The sequence below is a fragment of the Pararge aegeria genome, chromosome 6, assembly GCF_905163445.1.
Source record: "Pararge aegeria chromosome 6, ilParAegt1.1, whole genome shotgun sequence".
NCBI classification, from domain to species: domain Eukaryota; kingdom Metazoa; phylum Arthropoda; class Insecta; order Lepidoptera; family Nymphalidae; genus Pararge; species Pararge aegeria.
In genome coordinates this window covers 4,719,357-4,738,245 of record NC_053185.1, presented here as the reverse complement: position 1 = coordinate 4,738,245, position 18,889 = coordinate 4,719,357, and the positions used below count along the sequence as shown (strand labels likewise).

The 18,889-nt window shown below is 36.3% G+C and overlaps 1 protein-coding gene across 2 annotated transcripts in view; it reads left to right on the top strand.

The window, feature by feature from the left end:
* The window catches only part of LOC120624423 (serine/threonine-protein kinase NLK), a 202,969-nt gene continuing 184,080 nt past the window's right edge, over nt 1-18,889 (top strand). The window contains exon 1 of one of the 2 annotated variants that reach the window (XM_039890953.1): nt 1-671. In XM_039890953.1, the coding sequence (XP_039746887.1) occupies nt 475-671 (197 nt within the window). In that variant the 5' untranslated portion in view covers nt 1-474. The remainder of the gene's footprint in view (nt 672-18,889) is intronic. The other variant, XM_039890954.1, reaches the window with a different exon arrangement.

The window sequence follows — 18,889 nt, the reverse complement described above, 5'->3', positions numbered from 1 at the left end:
GAAGCCACCAAAGCACACAGCAGCTGTTCATTGCGTCGCCGCCATTGTTGTTTCCCGTCTCGCTCTCTTACCGTTTCCTCCGGCGTCCCCCTTCAGCCCGCGCTAGTCTCGTTCGATTTTCGTGGCGCGTGGACGTTCGTGTGTTGTGCGAGAATAATAATAATTTACCACGGTCTCATCCTTTGTCTTCAAAATATAAGAAAAAGAAACGAAACTTCAGCAGTATTGCCATTGACAACCGCTTGGTTAGCGTGCATTTAGCTGGTGTAGTTGACAGGTGTCGCGCGTATAGTATTGTGTCGACAGTCGAGTGTAGTGATTCCCGCATCGTCGTTCGAGCATGAATAATAAAGAAGTAACCGGTGATAGCGTCGCGTGTCAACCGGGAGCGGTCTGGTGATCAGGGCGCAGTGTCGAGGCCGTGGGTTGGTCGTGTGATGAGTCTGCGGTGACGGCTGGCCGCTGAGCGGGTGGATGGCGGCTGTAAGCGGCCCCGCGCGGCACTCTCGCGTCTCCATGAGTGTGTCCATGTCGCTGATGCAGGGCGGTACGCAGAGCGCGCCGCAGGGCGCCATCCTGGCGGCGGCGGCGCCCTACTACCAGACGCCGGCGATCCCGACCGACGTGCAGCCCGACCGCCCCATTGGGTACGGTGCCTTCGGTGTTGTATGGTAAGTCTTATAAAGTTACTTCTCGTGTTTGGTTTTAACCCAAAAACTAAGAAACCAAAGTTTAAAAGTGCTTCCAAACTAAGAAGTTCCTTCAAAATTATATTGTCACTTTCACTATTTGCAAGTGAGTTTGTTATTAAATTTTACATAATATCTCCGATGAAGTGCACTCAGTTCTACACTAAAAATATATTTGACCCTGAAAGTAACAAGAAATTAATTTTGTTCAGTCAGTTTAAATTATAATAAAATATATATATACCAATAAAATATAGTTAAAGTTACAACAAACTATTTAAATGTTATTTAAAGCTGCTTATAGCAAGCCAAGGTAACTTCTGGACATGTTACAATCTGTACTAATTTGAGATAAAATTGCTAACTCTTGTGAACAAACTTGAACTTAAAAAAAATCATTCTTTTTACCCAACTTCATTTTAATTAATTATATAATTTCTTAATTTAAACATTATTGATAAGAAATTACAGTTTAGGTTATTGTAGTAAACAGCTGTTAAACAGACTTAAAAATAAAATATTATTAGCAAGTAGAATTAGAACTTGTTACAAATTGTAACAGGTTTTGCAATAGCAATGTGAAGTATGAAACAATGGCTAAAACTTTCCAACATATTTTATCAAAAAGCGGCTGACATACAATATGGGACACAAATCTAATTTTCTAACTCTTCAGGATTTGAGAAATCATTACTGCTAAGTACAGTTAAGTATGTACATGCTATGTGTGGTTATTTAAAGTTTACTTAGCAAACATGAACTTATCATTTGATATACTTATCAGCTATTTGTGAAGTAATTAGTTATTATTATATTATGTAACTTTAATAGGAGCATATATTAATTTTTTTTACATTTGGAAGTACATATAAAAATATGCTAATGTGTGATGAAATGTAATAGATTATCTAAATTATGCTTCTTGTATGGGGTTCCATAATCTAAAGGAAGAATAAAACATTCTTGATTGAGATCCTTGGTAATAAAATCCATTGCTTTATAAATAAAGAAACTAAGCCTATTCAATTCCTGGATTAAAATAATTGTGATGTAGGAGGTAACTACCACCTAACAATAAAGAAAATCAAGTTACTTTACCTGGAGACCAAGACTCAAATATGTAGTACAATATATTATTAAAAGTAAAAAAAAACGGTAACCAGTTTTCACCTCACTTTCCATAGACGTAAGCTTTGTACTAACAAATTTATATTTTCTTTAGAAAGTCTGAAAAGAACTTGTTTTTACATACTGGATTGTTGCAACCTTAATAAAAACCTTGCAGATAAAACACTGTGCACATATAATTATTCTGATTCTTAATTTCCATTGTGGGTATCTGTACATTTTTTTAATAGTGAAGCTGGGATTTCAAGAGAAAACCCTAAAGATTTTTAAACTCACCTATGTTTGAAAAAATTATATTTGATAGGTTCTTATCAAATTGTATCGCACAATGCTGATTTTACTGTAGATTATAAGTTAACTTGCAACCTAGTTCGGCGCGCCAAATAAAAGTTTACAACATGTGCGCGGACTTACGAACTTCAGTATTTCTAATCTAGGCACAGTGATGTCCTCTGTAAACACGTGCTTTCCTAACACGGCCGTCGATGTGTATTCGATTCAGCGCTGAAGACATAAGAGTGATTTTCATTATTCAACATTTTCTACAATCGAATGCACATTGCGTCGGCCGACGGAGACCGACTTTGACCGATTCTGCGCTTTATTGCTCCGCATTTGTCTTGTTTTTGATTCGCTGGAGCCCGTTGGAGTTGCTTCCCATTATCAAAATGGATGCAACGCCTGCACGCACCTCAGGTAGGAATAAGGACCTTTAATGTTCCGCGTAAGGTTGACTTTGTAGTTGGCTACCCAACTTTTATTGCATTGTTCGGCGAGGGAAAGGGATGTTAAGTATGGGTGGATGCGTTGTTTGGACCCATCGTTAAGGGCTGTCAACAGAAAAACCATAGGCCTTTCGCCGAACTTGCGATTATCACATTATCGTCGCAAGTTATTTTCATTGGTCAATAAAGGAAGGACCTGCGAAATCTCCAGGGTTTCGTTTAAATGCAAAAAAAATAATCAGCGGTTACATTAATTACCATCATCTCAACAGAGGACCTCCACTGCTGTACATGATTCATTTAGGATCTCCATATGCTATGATCATTGTTCTCATCGACAAAAGCACCGGTATGTACCCAGCCATTTCCTGCGACTTTTTTTATCAACTGTCTACCAAAACTGCGATTCTTCACGCTCACGCCTTGGTTAGAGATTTACGTCCGTTTTCTATATTCAATCTATCGATAATCTGTTATTTGTTAAAAATTGAATGAATATTTTTTGACAATAACAGCGTTGCTAAGTTATAAAACTATAGATTACGTATAGATTGAATATAGAAAACTGACACAAGTTTATGAGCTGAGTGATATCGATAACTAGGGCTGGCGCACCATTAATGATCCTATGGGATAGTTTGGCCTCTGCTATAGCCTAATACCGTTTGGATTGGCCTTGCAAATGGGTTGGTCACCCCTATTAGTGGTGCGTAGGTAGGGCCACGGCACTAGGTGCGTCGATTGTGTGTGAACGACCGCATCGAGGGGAGGCAGGCACGCTTGATTATTCCGAGATCGCGTCGATCGCGGGTCGAGGGCCCTAAAAACCCGGCCCGGAGTCTGTCCGCCTTGAAAGCTCTATGTTCAACGAAGGAGTTTTACACTCGCCCGATGAATGCAAATAAGGACTCGTTTAAAATTAACATTTTAAACTTATTTCATAGCCTTTCTCGGGGTTATTTCGTTTTGCAGCATCTACAGATGTGCCAATTTTCAAGTTGAGTTGGCAGCCGGCTTTCTGCACATTTGGTTGGGCTGGCTTGAGTTATGACTACATAGGTACATAAAACATTGCTACTATTTACGTTATGCTTGGTACTTTTTAGCTGCGTCAGCATCTATAACTTGTTTGTGCTTATGCACTAAATAATGGTTCTTTTTATGATTCGGATGGGACTGGGTGCATAAAAACTACTATTATTATTATAACTATTTTTTCGGATCATCAACTATAATATTAATAATTTATTTCTCAAACAGACCTATTTTTGTCAGAAACGCTTTTACGGTTTGTTTGCCTACGGAGATTTTTTTTTATTAATCAGATTCCGGTGTACCTATGATAATGATGATAAGTGATTACGTACTATATACCTATAATAAGCACTAGTTCTTCTGCCCGTGACTTCGTCCACGATTGTTTGTTTGTTTTAAGTCTTTATTGCACACACACATTTTATATAAATTAAACACAAATACAGAAGAAACTTAAAATAATAAAAATAAAATAGAGCGTGCAAAGGCGGTCTTATCACTAAAGCGATCTCTTCCAGACAACCTTTGACGTTAGGAAAAAAAAACGAAGGAACGGGTTGGTGCAGCAATTTATGTATAAAAAATATATATTTATATATATACAAAATAATTTTAATAAACTACTTACTCATAAATTCTTATACTACATACATATTATACATAATATATATAAGTATATACATATTTAAGCAATATACTACATACTATAATATTACATAGATAAGAAATGGTTTTTCACACGTTTCTTTCAAAAAACGCTTCTTTTAAAATTGTGTCAGTTTTGTAAAAATCTTGTACAAACCATTTGTTTTCCCGGTATCAAAAGAATCCTATCTCGGGGTCCATTATGTTAACTATCTCTTAGCAAAATCGATATTTAAAAATGCATTACTAAACACAATTTACGATTGAAATCACACCGAGAATTGCTGCAGTCGATATGTTATCAGCTAATCTAGCTTAAATCTAGCTACGTCTAGGTAGGTTGATTAGAGCTGTGGGGATCAACTAGTTTTACGATTACGCTCAAAAGCATTTTGCATTGGCTTAACTTACCTGGCTCAACTCTTCACTTAGCCCAAATCGAGCGTAGTTATTAAATAAGATTATTTTGGTAAATTTATATTAATTAATTTCCTTTAATACATTTTCTTCGACTATTTTCTAAACCACATAAATATAATTTATTTAAGTACCTATTTATAAATAAAATCAACTTATCATCATTTACAGTTGAAATAACTACAATATTTTAATAAGAAAATATTTTTTCATACACATCTGATAAAAATTACCTAATTAGTTATTACTGCCCATTTTCGTGATGATTTCTTATTATAAAGACAATTTTCCCACACACATTTACATATATTGTATATTATATATATCACCTTTTTAACTTCAAGTTGAGTTTGAACAGTGATGTGTCACTGTTCTCACTGGTCATAAGATACAAAACAATTTTTTTTATGTATGTTATTTAGATGTGTGTGTAAATAATGCTGAGATAAGTGTATATGTAGCTTACCTAGTTAGGATATAGAATAGAATCCACCATTTTCCATTGAGTTTTGAAGACAGAACTAGGCTGGAGGATGCCTATACCAAGAGGCACACTGAATTTAAGAATTACATCTTAAACCAGAACAACTGTCAACATTGTCGTAAAAAAAATTAAGAATAACTTAAGAATAAATTAAGAATAAATTAATAAATCCAAGATTACAAACTCTTAAATGTGTAAATAACTATAGAAAACGGAGACTAAAACAAAAACATTTTTTTTTTGCAACATATACTGTATGGTAACAGCAGTAACTATGACCGACATACTTTTCGCTGGCAACGTTGTTACATACAGTGTACGAATCTTGAGTAACGAATCTTTGCCTATCTACAAGTTTATAATACTCTTTTTTTTATATTTTCTACTAAGCTTATCTTAGTTTTTCATGCTTTATTAGATAACATAGTGCACGATTAAACCAAACGTGTTTGTTTGGCACCTGCTGTAACGCAATTTTATATATTTTCTTTTTAAAGATTAATTAATAAAATAAATGCGCTTGTAATTCAGAATAAAGAAATTATTATTGCGTTATAAATTAATTAATAGTAGAATGTGTCTAATCCGCATTGGAGCAGCGTCTCTCCTATGAGGGACGAGGCCTGTGCCCAGCAGTAGTACTTCAATATGCTTCGAATGAGTTTTATGAATAGTAGAATGATGTGCCAAAAACCCTTGTAGCGACCTTGTAGCGGTCTCCACATTGCAGAACTAGATGGCGCTCCAAAAATCCTGCATCGCGCTAGCGAAGTGTTCACGAAGAATGCCTATATATACAACTTCCAAAAATGAATGTTCGGACCTCGGTCCCCGAGCACGATCACCCGCTCGTAGGAAGATCTTCCTATTGTCACGGTCGAGCGTATTACCATAGCTCCCGTACAGTGGGACACCCGACGTGATCATCGCAGCACCGCAAATCATGCCTGACACACACCCGAAGGGATCATCGCAGCACCGCAAAGCACGCCTCACGCACGCAATCACATTTTCTATGGGTAGATATGCGCCCGTCCATAACTACCTTCAATTTCTGGTCCTTAAGTATTGAATAATTTTTATTTACCTATTGTTGTCACCTACGTCGGCAAACGTAAATACCAATTTTGCCTTTCTCGAGGGTGGGTACCTACTTCATTTAAAATTCCATTCTTAGCGAAGTTGTTTAGCAATTCGTCTTTTTGTTAGAGGAGCTATTGTGAATACAAACTAATTCCATCTGTGCACAATAATTGTCTGTTTCGTGCATACTTGGTCCCAGCGAGATGCTTGCAAGTGACAAGACAGTTTATAATGATATCAGTTGTTGCAATGTAGGTACACGGCCGCGCTAAAATAAAGCCAGAAACAAGTTTCCAACAACTCCACCCTAACCCCCATTACGCCACGCATGTTGAGTCAAATTCAATAATGAGTTTCTACCAACTTTTTAATTACTCATGAACCTTTACCGAAATTAGAGAGATTATTAGAAAGATAATCTTGCAACACCCATATGTTTTTTGCTTGAACTTAAAAATGTTAGTACTATGTGTATCATATTGCACCACCTTACGGAACCCTTCGTTTGCAAGTCGCAAGTCGAATTGTAGCATTATGTCCCCAGCGGACTTCATACCGTACTTCTAACAAAGTATTATGTACCTATATTAAAATTAAAGTTATGTATCTTATAAATTTAAAATGCATATAAAATGCAAATAAAATTGATAATTCCTACAAGTGTAGGTAAAAACACTAATAAAAATTATAAAGTTACGTATGATTATTATAACAGTAATTTTATAAAATGGGTAAATAAGCAAACTTTTGATAACTATAAATTCATATTTGCCAGATATTTTATTAAATTGATTAGGATTTTACAAATATCCTAATAATTATTAATTAGTTAATAGATAGTTTTCAAGAATCAATTAAAATTATATTTGATTTTAATAACCTATATGTTCATGAAATTGAGTTGGTGGGTATTTTGGAATAAGACTTCATTATCGATACACTTCAGTCCTACATGGACTCGAACGATGCAAAGATACCTCCCGGTGCCTTAGTCGTTATCATTATATTAGAAAAGACCCGTCAAAAAATTCAGCTGATTGCTCTTTTTCAACATCATTTTACAGTTTACAATCTTTTAAAAGAGAGATGTGAGCTGAGCCTGCTTCCAAGCAGCCTTTTTATCTCTTGCCTGTGCTAGCCCTGCAGAAGGCAGTTCCATCGTTTTAAGGCTTACGGCCGCTTCTTCTATTATATGTATATTAGAAGTCAATCTGCAATGGTATTGCGTGATATGTTTCATTCTCAAAATCGTATTCATTAGATTGAAGTTATAAAAAAAGTCGCATTGCCAACCTACCTTATTATATGATTCAGTGTCCAAGCTTTAGTTCACATTTAATTTGAAACGAACCGTATTTTTAGTTAGGTTTAGCAAATAAATTATTTAATGGAAATCCTTGCAGAAAGCCTTTGCGTTGCTGATAGCAAAGGATGCGCCTTTTGCTTAGTAAAAATAGACACCTACCTTCTTACCTGAGAAATATCTACCTGTGTCCATACCTTTGTCGATAAACAGTAACCTATGCTTATTTGAATTTTATTATAGGCACCTAACTACCTGCCTGCAAAAACAATAAACTGTTGAATTGTTCTAGGAATATAAGCTTGGAATTGTTTAGTGGTAAGTTTTATCGAAGGTTTACGCGAAGTCGGCGAACCTACTGCCTATTGTTCAGTAAATGCTGATTGTCGTAAGTAAAGAATTATACATATACATTATATAGTTATTAGTTAATAATAGTTTTTTTTTTAACTAAGTACGTTATGTTAAAAGAAACACTGCGGAACACTGTACGTGAAGTTTCCCAATTCTGTAATGCGCATATTGATTTAAAAATTCTAGGTATTACCATGTCATGTTGTACGGCTGGCATAAATGCGGAGGAAAGAAAAAATCCCCTATTGTATCATCTGACAAGGGATAAATAATTTAATTCTCCACCTGCTAAAGCATGACAAGAGGACAAGGAGAATTTTACCCCAGTTTGGAATAACACGTATATATTTTGGATGTTATTTGAAAACTGGGAGAAGATAAACACTTTTTCCTTTACCTGTAGAGAAAATGTCTCCTACCCATGCTGGGTGATTCAAGGATTCTAACGACAACATTACCAGATTTAAAAATAAAAATACGTTTAGGCATATTGAAGTTATGATGGATTGAAGTAACTCACATAATAAGTGAATACAAGAACTTAAAACAATTTTATACGCACTTTTTTGGGACTTAATGGGTAACATGTAGCGTGACCACGGGATCATAGGATTCCCGTCGTGACTGCGTCAAGATAGAAATAAAAATAATTAAACAATTAAATATCACGGACCAACTCAATGGGTAAAGGAAGCCCTGAATGCCATATATAACATATATTATATATAGTATAGTTCTCCATAATTTTCTTAAAGGCTTGTGAAGTTTACAAATATGCACTAGGCCAGTGATGAACCCTTCTCATTCCGACAGGAGACCAGTGCCCCTTAGTGGGCCGGAAATGTGTTGATAGTGATGATTATCGTTATTATTATTTAACTCTTTATTTGTACGCCACTATGAAGTTAGAGAAAAAAAGAATAATAGAAATACAAAGACTGAAGTAGAATACAAAAGGCGGCCTTATCGCTTAGAAGCGATTTGTGCCAGGCAACCATAGGATTAGGAAAAGATGATGATGATGATTATCGTGTTTATTTACCTGTAAATTTGAATTACGGTGTATACGATCTGCATACAGTTTGCTCAAATATTTTCCTGCGTTTCGCCGGACGCTTTGATAACTATAGCTAGTTATCAAATAGGTATAGGTCGTTTAGGTTTGACTGACTGAGCGCAGCGCGGCTTAGTTTCCCATGAACGGCCGCGGCGGTCGGCTTATCGAGTTAGATGGAGTCCCACACGTGTATAAACAAACGTGTCGATTAGTGATTACCCACGGGCTTCGGCTATTCGACGCACGCTGATTTTAGGCCGCAAAACAATGTAAGATAATGTTTGGTATTCGTTCGCGATACATTTCTCAAGAGTCCCTTATTAGAAATTTATATGTTATTCATGGGATGGTTTGCGCTTTATGTAACACTATTACTAATACTTACAACATCAGCGTAAAAATACAAAAAAAAAACCAATTTTTTAATAGCTGTGCACAGTTTATTTTCCCTTATTTAATTGCATTTTTGGTCCGCCTCAAAGATGCAGTCCATTTCTCTACTAAATTACGTTAAGATCTGTTTAGCGGTTGAGCAAAACATACCGTGTAACGTAAAGCACAAAACAAATGTTATTATAAATCCCGTTGGAACCCCATCATTTTCTCGGCATAAGAAGTATCCAATATCCTTCTCCGGAACGCGGTTTAGCCGAACATAGGTAACAAACAAACAGATGCTTTAACATTTATTATACAATTATGGAATAAGGAACCTAAAGGGGAGGTATTTACTAAGTAATAGTTTGAGGTTGTTGTACCAGGAGAGTATAAAACTGCAGATAACGGTCCATAGTTACCACTGCCCCGAATACTTTAAGTGTTAACCAGGTCATGGGAACCTGAACCGCTTCCACTGTGCGTGCGTTACTACGACGTGACATAATTTAAACAACCTGTAACTGATAACCAAATTAAAAGCGCCTTATTGTTTGAGCTATAGGGTTTAATTTACTGTCGCCACGTGCAAGGAAAAAATTGGACATAAATCCTAATTAACATAGTGAACGAGGTCAAAAGTCGCTCTGTAATGAAACATTCAGGTCCTGACGAATTAATTGCATGTAAGTTTTTCTTTAGTCGTAATTTCAAAAAAAGTGGGAAGTTTTGGATTCGATCGCTAACAACGGAAATTAGAGAATTTATGATTTCTGAAATTCCCCTGGTCTGGTCTGGCAACGGCCGGTAAGAAAGTGTTTAAGAAAAGTACCATATTCCCTACTTAAGTAGCTCGCTACTATCTCAGACTTTATCATCACTACCTCAGGTGGGATTGCAGTCAAGGGCTACCTTTTTAAATTCTAATTTAAAATTCATTTATTTCAAGTAGTCCTAATTTATAAGCACTTTTGAAACGTCAAGTCAGTCTGTTTGTCTCTACCACCGGTTCAGAGGGCATATTTCACTGAGAAGAGCCGGCAAGAAACACAGCAGATTGCTCTTTTCCTACATTATTTTATAGTTTAACAATCTTTAGAATTTTTCTGTTTTGTGAGAGATGAGAGCAGAGTGGCCTGCTTCCAAGCAGCCTTGTCGTTAAGGAATTCATCAATCGTGTAGTAACCACGATTTGTTAAATGTGTTTTAATATATTGTCTAGTATTAGTAGAGCTTTTTGTTATAGAGCTCAACCGGGGAAACCATGTTTATTTCTGCCGCTAAGTAGCATTGTTGCAATGCTGTGCCCCGTTTTTTACACCTGCGCTACGCTTCAGGTTGTTGGCCACAGCGGCACGTTGCAGGACGTGTTCCTTGCAAAATGGTGCCCTTTTTATAGGCGATGGTTTCCACTTACCATCAGGTGGGCCATCTGCTTGGTCCGTCGTAGTTATAACAACTATAAAAACAATAAGGAACTCGTAGTAAAAATAATAAAAAAAAAAAGTTGAAATTTATGGAATGCAGAAATTATTATCATGCGCTTGATAGGGCTTACGGTTGGTTGCTTTGGTCTTACATGAATTGTTTTTAACAGAACTAGGGTCTACTTTCCGCTGGACTGGAATCCAATGGAAACCGTTTATCTACCTATGATAATCTCCAATCATCATATCGACCAAATTACCGGCCCACTACGGGGCACGGGTGTCCTACAATGGCCGTAGTCCACCACGCTGTCTCTGTGCGGATTGGTGGACTCCACATACTTTTGAGAACATTATCTAGAACTCTCAGGCATGCATGTTAACTCACGATGATTTCCTATATCGTCGTAGCAAGTGATATTTTTAATTACCTAAAACGCACATAACTTAAAAAAGTTAGAGGCTGGGATTTGAACTCGGCTCCTCGAAAGTGAAGTCGAGCCACTGCGCTTTTACAGCTTCAAACTCTCATCTGAACTCTAATGCAAAAAATATTGATAGGTTGCTTAGTTATGGCGTTACGGAAGAACAAACAAAATAATACATTTTCACATTCATAATATTAGTAAGGAAGTGAGGACTGATTGTTTTTGGTAATGAATTATAAAATCCAAATCCGCAAATCAATTTTCCACTGGCGCGAGTTGTTGACCGCGCCCGCAGCAAAAACATTAAACACTGAAATGAATTCCATCACAGAAAGATTTAATTAATAACGAAATTAATTTTGGTATTTTCTGAAGGCACTTTCAGATAATTGGAACGATGAAATGTCCGAATGAACTTGTGATCTATTTGTTATTTAATAATAATTATGAAAGAAAACAAAGTATAAAAAGCTCTTAAATGTTATTTGCTCATTAAAAACATAATAATATGAATGCGATAGTTTGTTTGTAAGATCACACGTTTTTGACGTGACAACGTCTTATAATTCGATGGAGCACGCACGAAAAAACATGACGTATGCGGCGTTACCTCGCTCTCGGCGTTCCATTCAAGGCTTGAAGTGCAAGCGAAAGCGCGGAACGAGCGACAAAGAGGCACAGTCGACCTCCGTGTTCGACATCTGTCTCTCTCCTACTTGAGTGAGCGATGCGTCCGCGTGGACAGCTTCTATACAATAATACATTTACATGTTTTCGGCAAGGATGAAGTGCAGTGAAAAGTGAATGTGGTGTCAATTGTTTATAGCAACGATAATATCTATCAAACAAATAAAATTAAAATTTTCTTTTCAAAAATGCAACCATTCCATCAGTATTTTCTTACGACGTTGTCACGTTCAACTATCGTCAGTAAGCCGACTTTACAGACAACCAATTTTTTATTAAGGAAATAGGGGATGTAGGTACGTAGCCTGTTCAAATTAAATCCTAAAAAAGTCCTAGTACACTGGTGCACTTAGAACTATGCACCTACTACCTTGCTAATAAGTTACCATTTACTAAAGAAATAATAATAATTTACGAAATTCTTTTCGTATAAGTTAGCCTACTAGGGAAGAAGGATCATTCTGCGCTAACTAATATGTTGTTACATAGTTAATATGTTCTATAGTAATCAATCAATATAGTCTGTTTTGTTACATAGTATACTTGCGTACCCAGCCCGCTTCGCCAGGCTGGGTACGGGCTAGATTTTGCTTTATTTTATTTAAACAATAAACTTAATTAATTAAATTTTTAATTTAAGTCTCATTATATATTAAATCATTTATTTCTCTCCGTATTCATTCTCTTCTCGAGCACTACATCACGATGATAAGTAAATTTATTCAGGCATACTCGTATTCATGACGTCTTATAATCAAATGTTTTCCTTATTAATGAAAAAGAAGTTGCCTTAACGACTTTAATAAGCTCTGTTTGCTAAACAAAACTGTTTCTTTTGTGCTGGCGTAGGTACTACTTTGCAAAATGCCTTTGTTTGTTAATTTATTTCTTAAGTCTAGCTGGCTATTATCCTGAGAAACCCATTTGTTTGAAAACTGTTGTCCAAAAATATTTAATATTTCACTTTTTAACTATATCTACTTATGATATTACTAGCGGTCCCCCGCGACTTTGTCCGCGTATGTACAACCTCCGAATAAATTCGTCCCACATAAACCTCCGCCGTCGTCCGCCTGTTGCCCGGAACCTAAGAAGCCTGATGAGACAAATTTATTTCTATGGCCCATTAGCGATATGTTAACATCATTCCGTTGTAATGTTACCTTGTTAAAAACGAATTAAAATATCAGCAGAATCACATTTTGCATTTATTATATTAGTAGGGACTCATATGCGGTGATTAGGGGATAGAGAACTTTATATTATTAATTAGCGACAGTTTTGTCGCCGCAAGCTTCAACGAAAAGTCTGTGGCCCTGAGGCCTAAGTAGTTTTTCTCTAAAAATAGGTCTGCCTCTGGTGTGTTGTATTCGCAACCAAATTGGCCCATTAATCACGCCGTCATCCTGTGTTAATTGGTGTCTTGTGAAAGGTGATGTGCGGACGCTATCGGGTTGAAATCCAAATTGTTTGGTTCGGTCTTGCTGTTTACTTATCCGGTAGCTTTCCCGTTACACGCACGCGCGGTGAAAACGTTAATGTTGTTTTCGTTTATGTCATCACGCGGTGCGAATACTCGCTATACGCCCGCGAAATTATTCACATGTATGGAAGAAAGAAGAGATCACAATAATAAGCCTACGTGCCAATGGGCAAATTTTACATCCTTTGTTAAACGAGTGGAATTTTATCAATGCGACCAGCTCACGTAATTTGCTTAACACTGCCATCTTTTCAACACCGAAAGGCATATTGACGTCGATACCGATACATTATGTAATTATATTTAGTTCTTTGAGCAATAACCGATCGAGAATAAATTGTAAAAACCCTGTCAGATGAATTTTTTTCGTTACTAGGTATTCTGTGTAGAAAGCCTATATGTGTGTGTGATAGAATGGATAACTTAAAAATTTTAAGTTATCCATGCTATACTTATATTTCTATTATTCATGCTATAATTATATTTCTCATAAATGCTCGGCTCGGCACTAGCAAATGCGCCGATCATGTTTAAATTTTAAACATTATTACATACTGCAGATGGATCCGAAAAAGGAAAAGCACCGGGGTAACGCTTTATAATATCTGTTTATAATAATAATGCCTTTGTTACCTTCCCAAATAAACCGATCGTAGCGAAATTTTCTCTAAAGATAGCTCGCATCTTAAGACTGACATGGATACTTTGTATCCCGGGAAAAGTAACGGTTTCAAAGTTATTTACAGAAATCCGAGAGAAGCTTACTAATCATTACGGGTCTCCTCTCACAATGAGAAGGTTAAGGCCGTACTCCACCACACTGGCCCAGTGCGGACTGGTTGACTCCACACACCTTTGAAAATATTATGGAGAACTCTCAGGCATGCAAGTTTCCTTCACCGTTGAATAAAGTTATATATTAATTGCTTAGAATGCACATAACTTAGAATAGATAGAGGTGCGTGCTTTGATTCGATCTCGCCCCCTATAAAGTAAAGACGAAGTTAAAACAAAAATATAGTTTTTGTATCAGAATATATATCTTAACGTTACTAGACTATTTATCGATCGAATATTCAGTTGCTAAAATAAAAAACTATACGTTCAGTTATTTAAAAGACTCCAAAAATACAACAAATAAAAGCTTTATGTCACTGTCACTGTCACATTCTCAATGTGAAAAGAGTACGATTCTCGGAAACTCTATAACATCCAATTTTGCGCAACGTGCTATTCGTTGACTTGATATTGACATTCAGTACGCATACGATACGATGGAATGGAAATAACTAGTTAGTGTTCTCACCTATTGACGGGCTTTTTATAAAATTGCTTATATTCGAGGCATATTATTACATGCTTACCTTAATTATGAAAATTTTACCTATATTCTAGCTGTCTTAGAGTATTGAAATGCATTCGTAACATAATATTGCTTACTAGTATTATTGATTTGCGTAATAATAAAGTCGAATCTGCAAAATACATGTGTCTCTTTATAGCTCAACAAAAAGCTAACCTCTTGAGTACATATTGCCAAAAGCCGCTGTAGGTCCGTTTGTAGGTCCGCGATGCGAACAAAGTGAGATTAGAGTCGAAATTAATAATAACGTTCACCAATCTGCACTGGGCCAGCGTGGTGGTCTTCGGCCTTAACCCTTTCTCATTTTGGGGGAGACCTGTGTCCTGTATAATGATGATGGCGATGTTAATAATTAAGGAGTAGTTACAAAATAAAAAAAATAAACTATTATTAGTGCTTGATGTATGTGTTTTTTTTTATATCAACCAAGTGCCGGAGTCTAAAAGCTCGTTGTAACTTTAAGTGAAAGTGACCTAATGGTGCCCGGTTATTTATTGTCATCCTACTATAAATTATAACTATATTTATCCCAATGATTTCCCACCGCTACCTCAGGTAATGAGCGAGTTGGCGTGCTTTGACGCTAACCAAGAAATACATTCCCAAAGAGGGATTGACGTCAGGGACGTAAAAAATATACCAAAACCAAAACACAAAGTCAGTTAAGTTTGAAGGATGCTGAGGCAACCCCTAAATACTTGATTGCTTGGACCAGGAGGAGGACATTAGCTGTAACAATGTGGCCTGAATTTTGGCAAATGTGGCAAATTTCCTGATTCCACCCTAGTACTAGAAGAAAAAACCGAACTATTTAAAAAAAAGCCTTGCAGACCTCCATATTTCCCTACCTACCATCCAAAAGTAACTCGCAAATCGTTAAAGAAATTGATATTCAACACACAGTTTCGCGTACGATGCGAAACGGTGTGTGTACTAAAACGGACGGGCTTTTATTTAGCCGTTCATTCTGATCACTATATTTTTATTGCGGAAGTCCACAAAAAGGCACATGCAGCGTGCGAATAAATGACTGTTGACGAGGTCGTTTGACTCTTACCTCAGTCAGCTACGTGAACACCGGAATTATAAAAAAAATATATACTTATTTTATGGTTATAGAAATGATTTATTAAGTGTAAATAAAGCGAATTGGGCGCAAGTGATATAGGATCGTGGAATTCGGAACTCCACGCAGAGACGAAGAGACTATGACTAGCAGTGGCTTCCTTCCATTGGATGATGGCACAGCTCTTCATTTTTTTATAGTAATAATTGACAGAACAAGTAGATGGCCCACTTTACTGTAAGTGGTAAACCATAGACTATAAACAGAACAAAACTTCTCAGAGTACTCAGGGAACAAGTCCTGCAACGTACTGCTCTGTGCACATTAACCTAGAGAATAGTTCTCATGTGCCTGTAATTAGACCGTCAAAACCTTCAGACCGAACACCTTCAGACCGAAACACAGGATTCCAACAGTGCTGCTTGGCGGCAGAGATAAGCATAGTTGTAGTAATATGGACAAGCTCTTTTACAAAAAGCTCTACTACCACTAAACTAATCTCATAACACTTTCTGTTTTCCCTTTTCAGTCGCACAACAAACTTCGAGAAACCCAATTAGAAAAGTTTCGTCGATATCGGGCAAAAATTTCCCGCATTGAAAATAGACTAGACTATTTATTACTTTCTATGTTCTCTGCCAGTGTAAGTCTCGTAAAATCGGTTTAATGTTCTGAAAATTCCGGGCAGACATCGAAATAACAAAAAAATACGTCGATTACTTTTTACATTTTTGTTATGCTATCGCTCAAAACTTCACATTTGGCGTCAATTTGGAAGTCCTAGAAAGACACTTAAATTTATTGATACAGACGTTCTTTATCAAGAAATTCCCAGTATCAGCCCGGACTGTCATGCAAACTTCTTTAGTGTTCCATTTTACGACCTCAGGAGTGAAATTTAAAAAAAAAGCCTAAAGCCTTTTCCAAGTATAGGGCTATCGGATGCAAAAAAAAGAAGAGATTTCTTAAATCTGAATGGTAATTTTGTGAGATTAAGGCGTTCAAACAAAAAAAAAACAAACTAGAGCTGTATAATCTTTTACTTACCGAATACTATAAAAATAGCCATACCCTTCATGATGAACGCACCTACATCGTACTTAAATACTGAATTGTCAACATAGCAACCGATATTTTAGGGCCAAATTTTTATTGCCGCACCAACCCGTTCCTTAGGTATTACTCTCACTAAAGATCTGGGAAAAATCGCTTTAGAGTTAAGACCGCTTTTGCACACCTAAACTAGCTTTTAAGTTTCTCTGTTGTTTCTTTTTGTATTTTGTTTTTGTGTGTGTAGTAAAGATTTGAAAGTAACAAATAAACGTCGCGTTGCAGCGAATCTCTTTTGAAATAATATGAATACAAAGAAAATAAAAAGTAACGAATTATTTCCACAAAATATACACGTGCAAGACCATAATAAACTTGAGTTAACCCAATCACCTTGCCGTTATCGGTCACTTGACTTATGTCCTCACGTTGCGCAAATCATATTGAGTTTGCAACGTTATTGTACAAATTTAGTTCTAGACAGAATGTCCTAACGTTTTCTACGTGACATTGCACTTGTAAGAAGCGAAAGTATTTATTTATTTACTTGCGTCCATGCCTTAACATAGTCATGTAGCCCTGTCAGGACGTAGCAATAAGAAACAGTGTGAGCCTTATAATAGAATTAATAGAAATATATTATATATATATATATATATATATATATATATATATATATATATCAGATGTCAGAATAATTAGTTACTATTAAAGATCGTCATGTTAATAAATTAATTGTAATATTAAATAATTGCTCAGCCAATTGTGTTAAAAAATACTTTTTTTAAATGCTATTTAATGAATAAATGACTTAAACTCTTTCCTTCCCGTAGTCAGGTAAAAAGCAACTCGCCTGCATTAAAGCTTGAAAAACTAGCTCTTATTAAAACCTTTGTTGACCTGTCAATACCCCTAATATTAGCCCGTTACGATCTTTGTCATACAGACTTTGTCATTAATTTCAAATGAGATTTCAGTCTAAAAGGGTAAGGGTTTTTAAGGGCTAATTTGAAGTGGAATAGAATTATAAACTCTAAATAAATTAACAATCTAACAATTTTATTTCAACGTCAGTACTATAGGGTATTTCAGCCGGAAATACACCTGCCGTGTAGTAAAAACTTGATTGTTTAGTAAGTCCCAAAAAATAACACTAAACACAAACCAACATGTCTGAATCTAACGTTATTTGAAAAATTCAAAATTCAAAATTTTTGAATTTTGAATTTTTCAAATACTTAGTATTTGATTTATTAAAATACTGGTGTTCGATAGAGCGAACTGTCGTCTTGGTCTAGTGGTTTGCTATCGAATATCGATCACTACGTTCTGGGACGTCACGGGTGGGGCCTAAAAAAATAGTTTAGTGTTAAGTTTTTCTGCCAAGAGATTCTCAGTATCAACCCGAAGTCCGGGGTTAAATCTTAAACTCTCGCCATGGAGAGCACATTGCTTCGTTCCCGGTTCATATCACTAAAACGACGTTAAAACCCGCCTAACCATAATGAAGTAGCGTAGATGAGAAATCGTATTCATTTTAATTAAATTCTTTTTACCCATTAGATAAGGAGGCCTTTGCCTAGCAGTTTGTCGGCTGATGGTGTTGATGATACCATTCTGCCTGCCATTTTGAAATTATTTTACTCTCGCGGGAACACAGATATTGCACGCGGACACCCAAGCTGATACATGTTTCAATGGGTGAATCGTGAAAGGCAGAGTTTCGGGTGCAATTTTGTGTATGAATAGGCCCTCGTCACGTGAGTTAGCGAGATGTGTCGATAATTGTTTCATTCAATAAAAATGGTTTTCGAACAAACGACTTTTAGGATGTTATTGTGTAACTTGTTCCTGTTATTTTACGCCTTTTTGTGACAGTGTTTCTAGCGATAGATAAAAGCGAATCGCGTTCATTTATAAGAGGGGGCCAATGTCGTGATATCTCCTTCGTGGTGCGAGTATTGTTGATAATGAGATAGCACGACATCGGCAGTATTTTTGTATCTATTCTTTAATTGCGCGTTTATACACACACTTGATACCCACAAGATTTTGGTATTTTATCGATCGTAAGCACAAAATAAAACCTT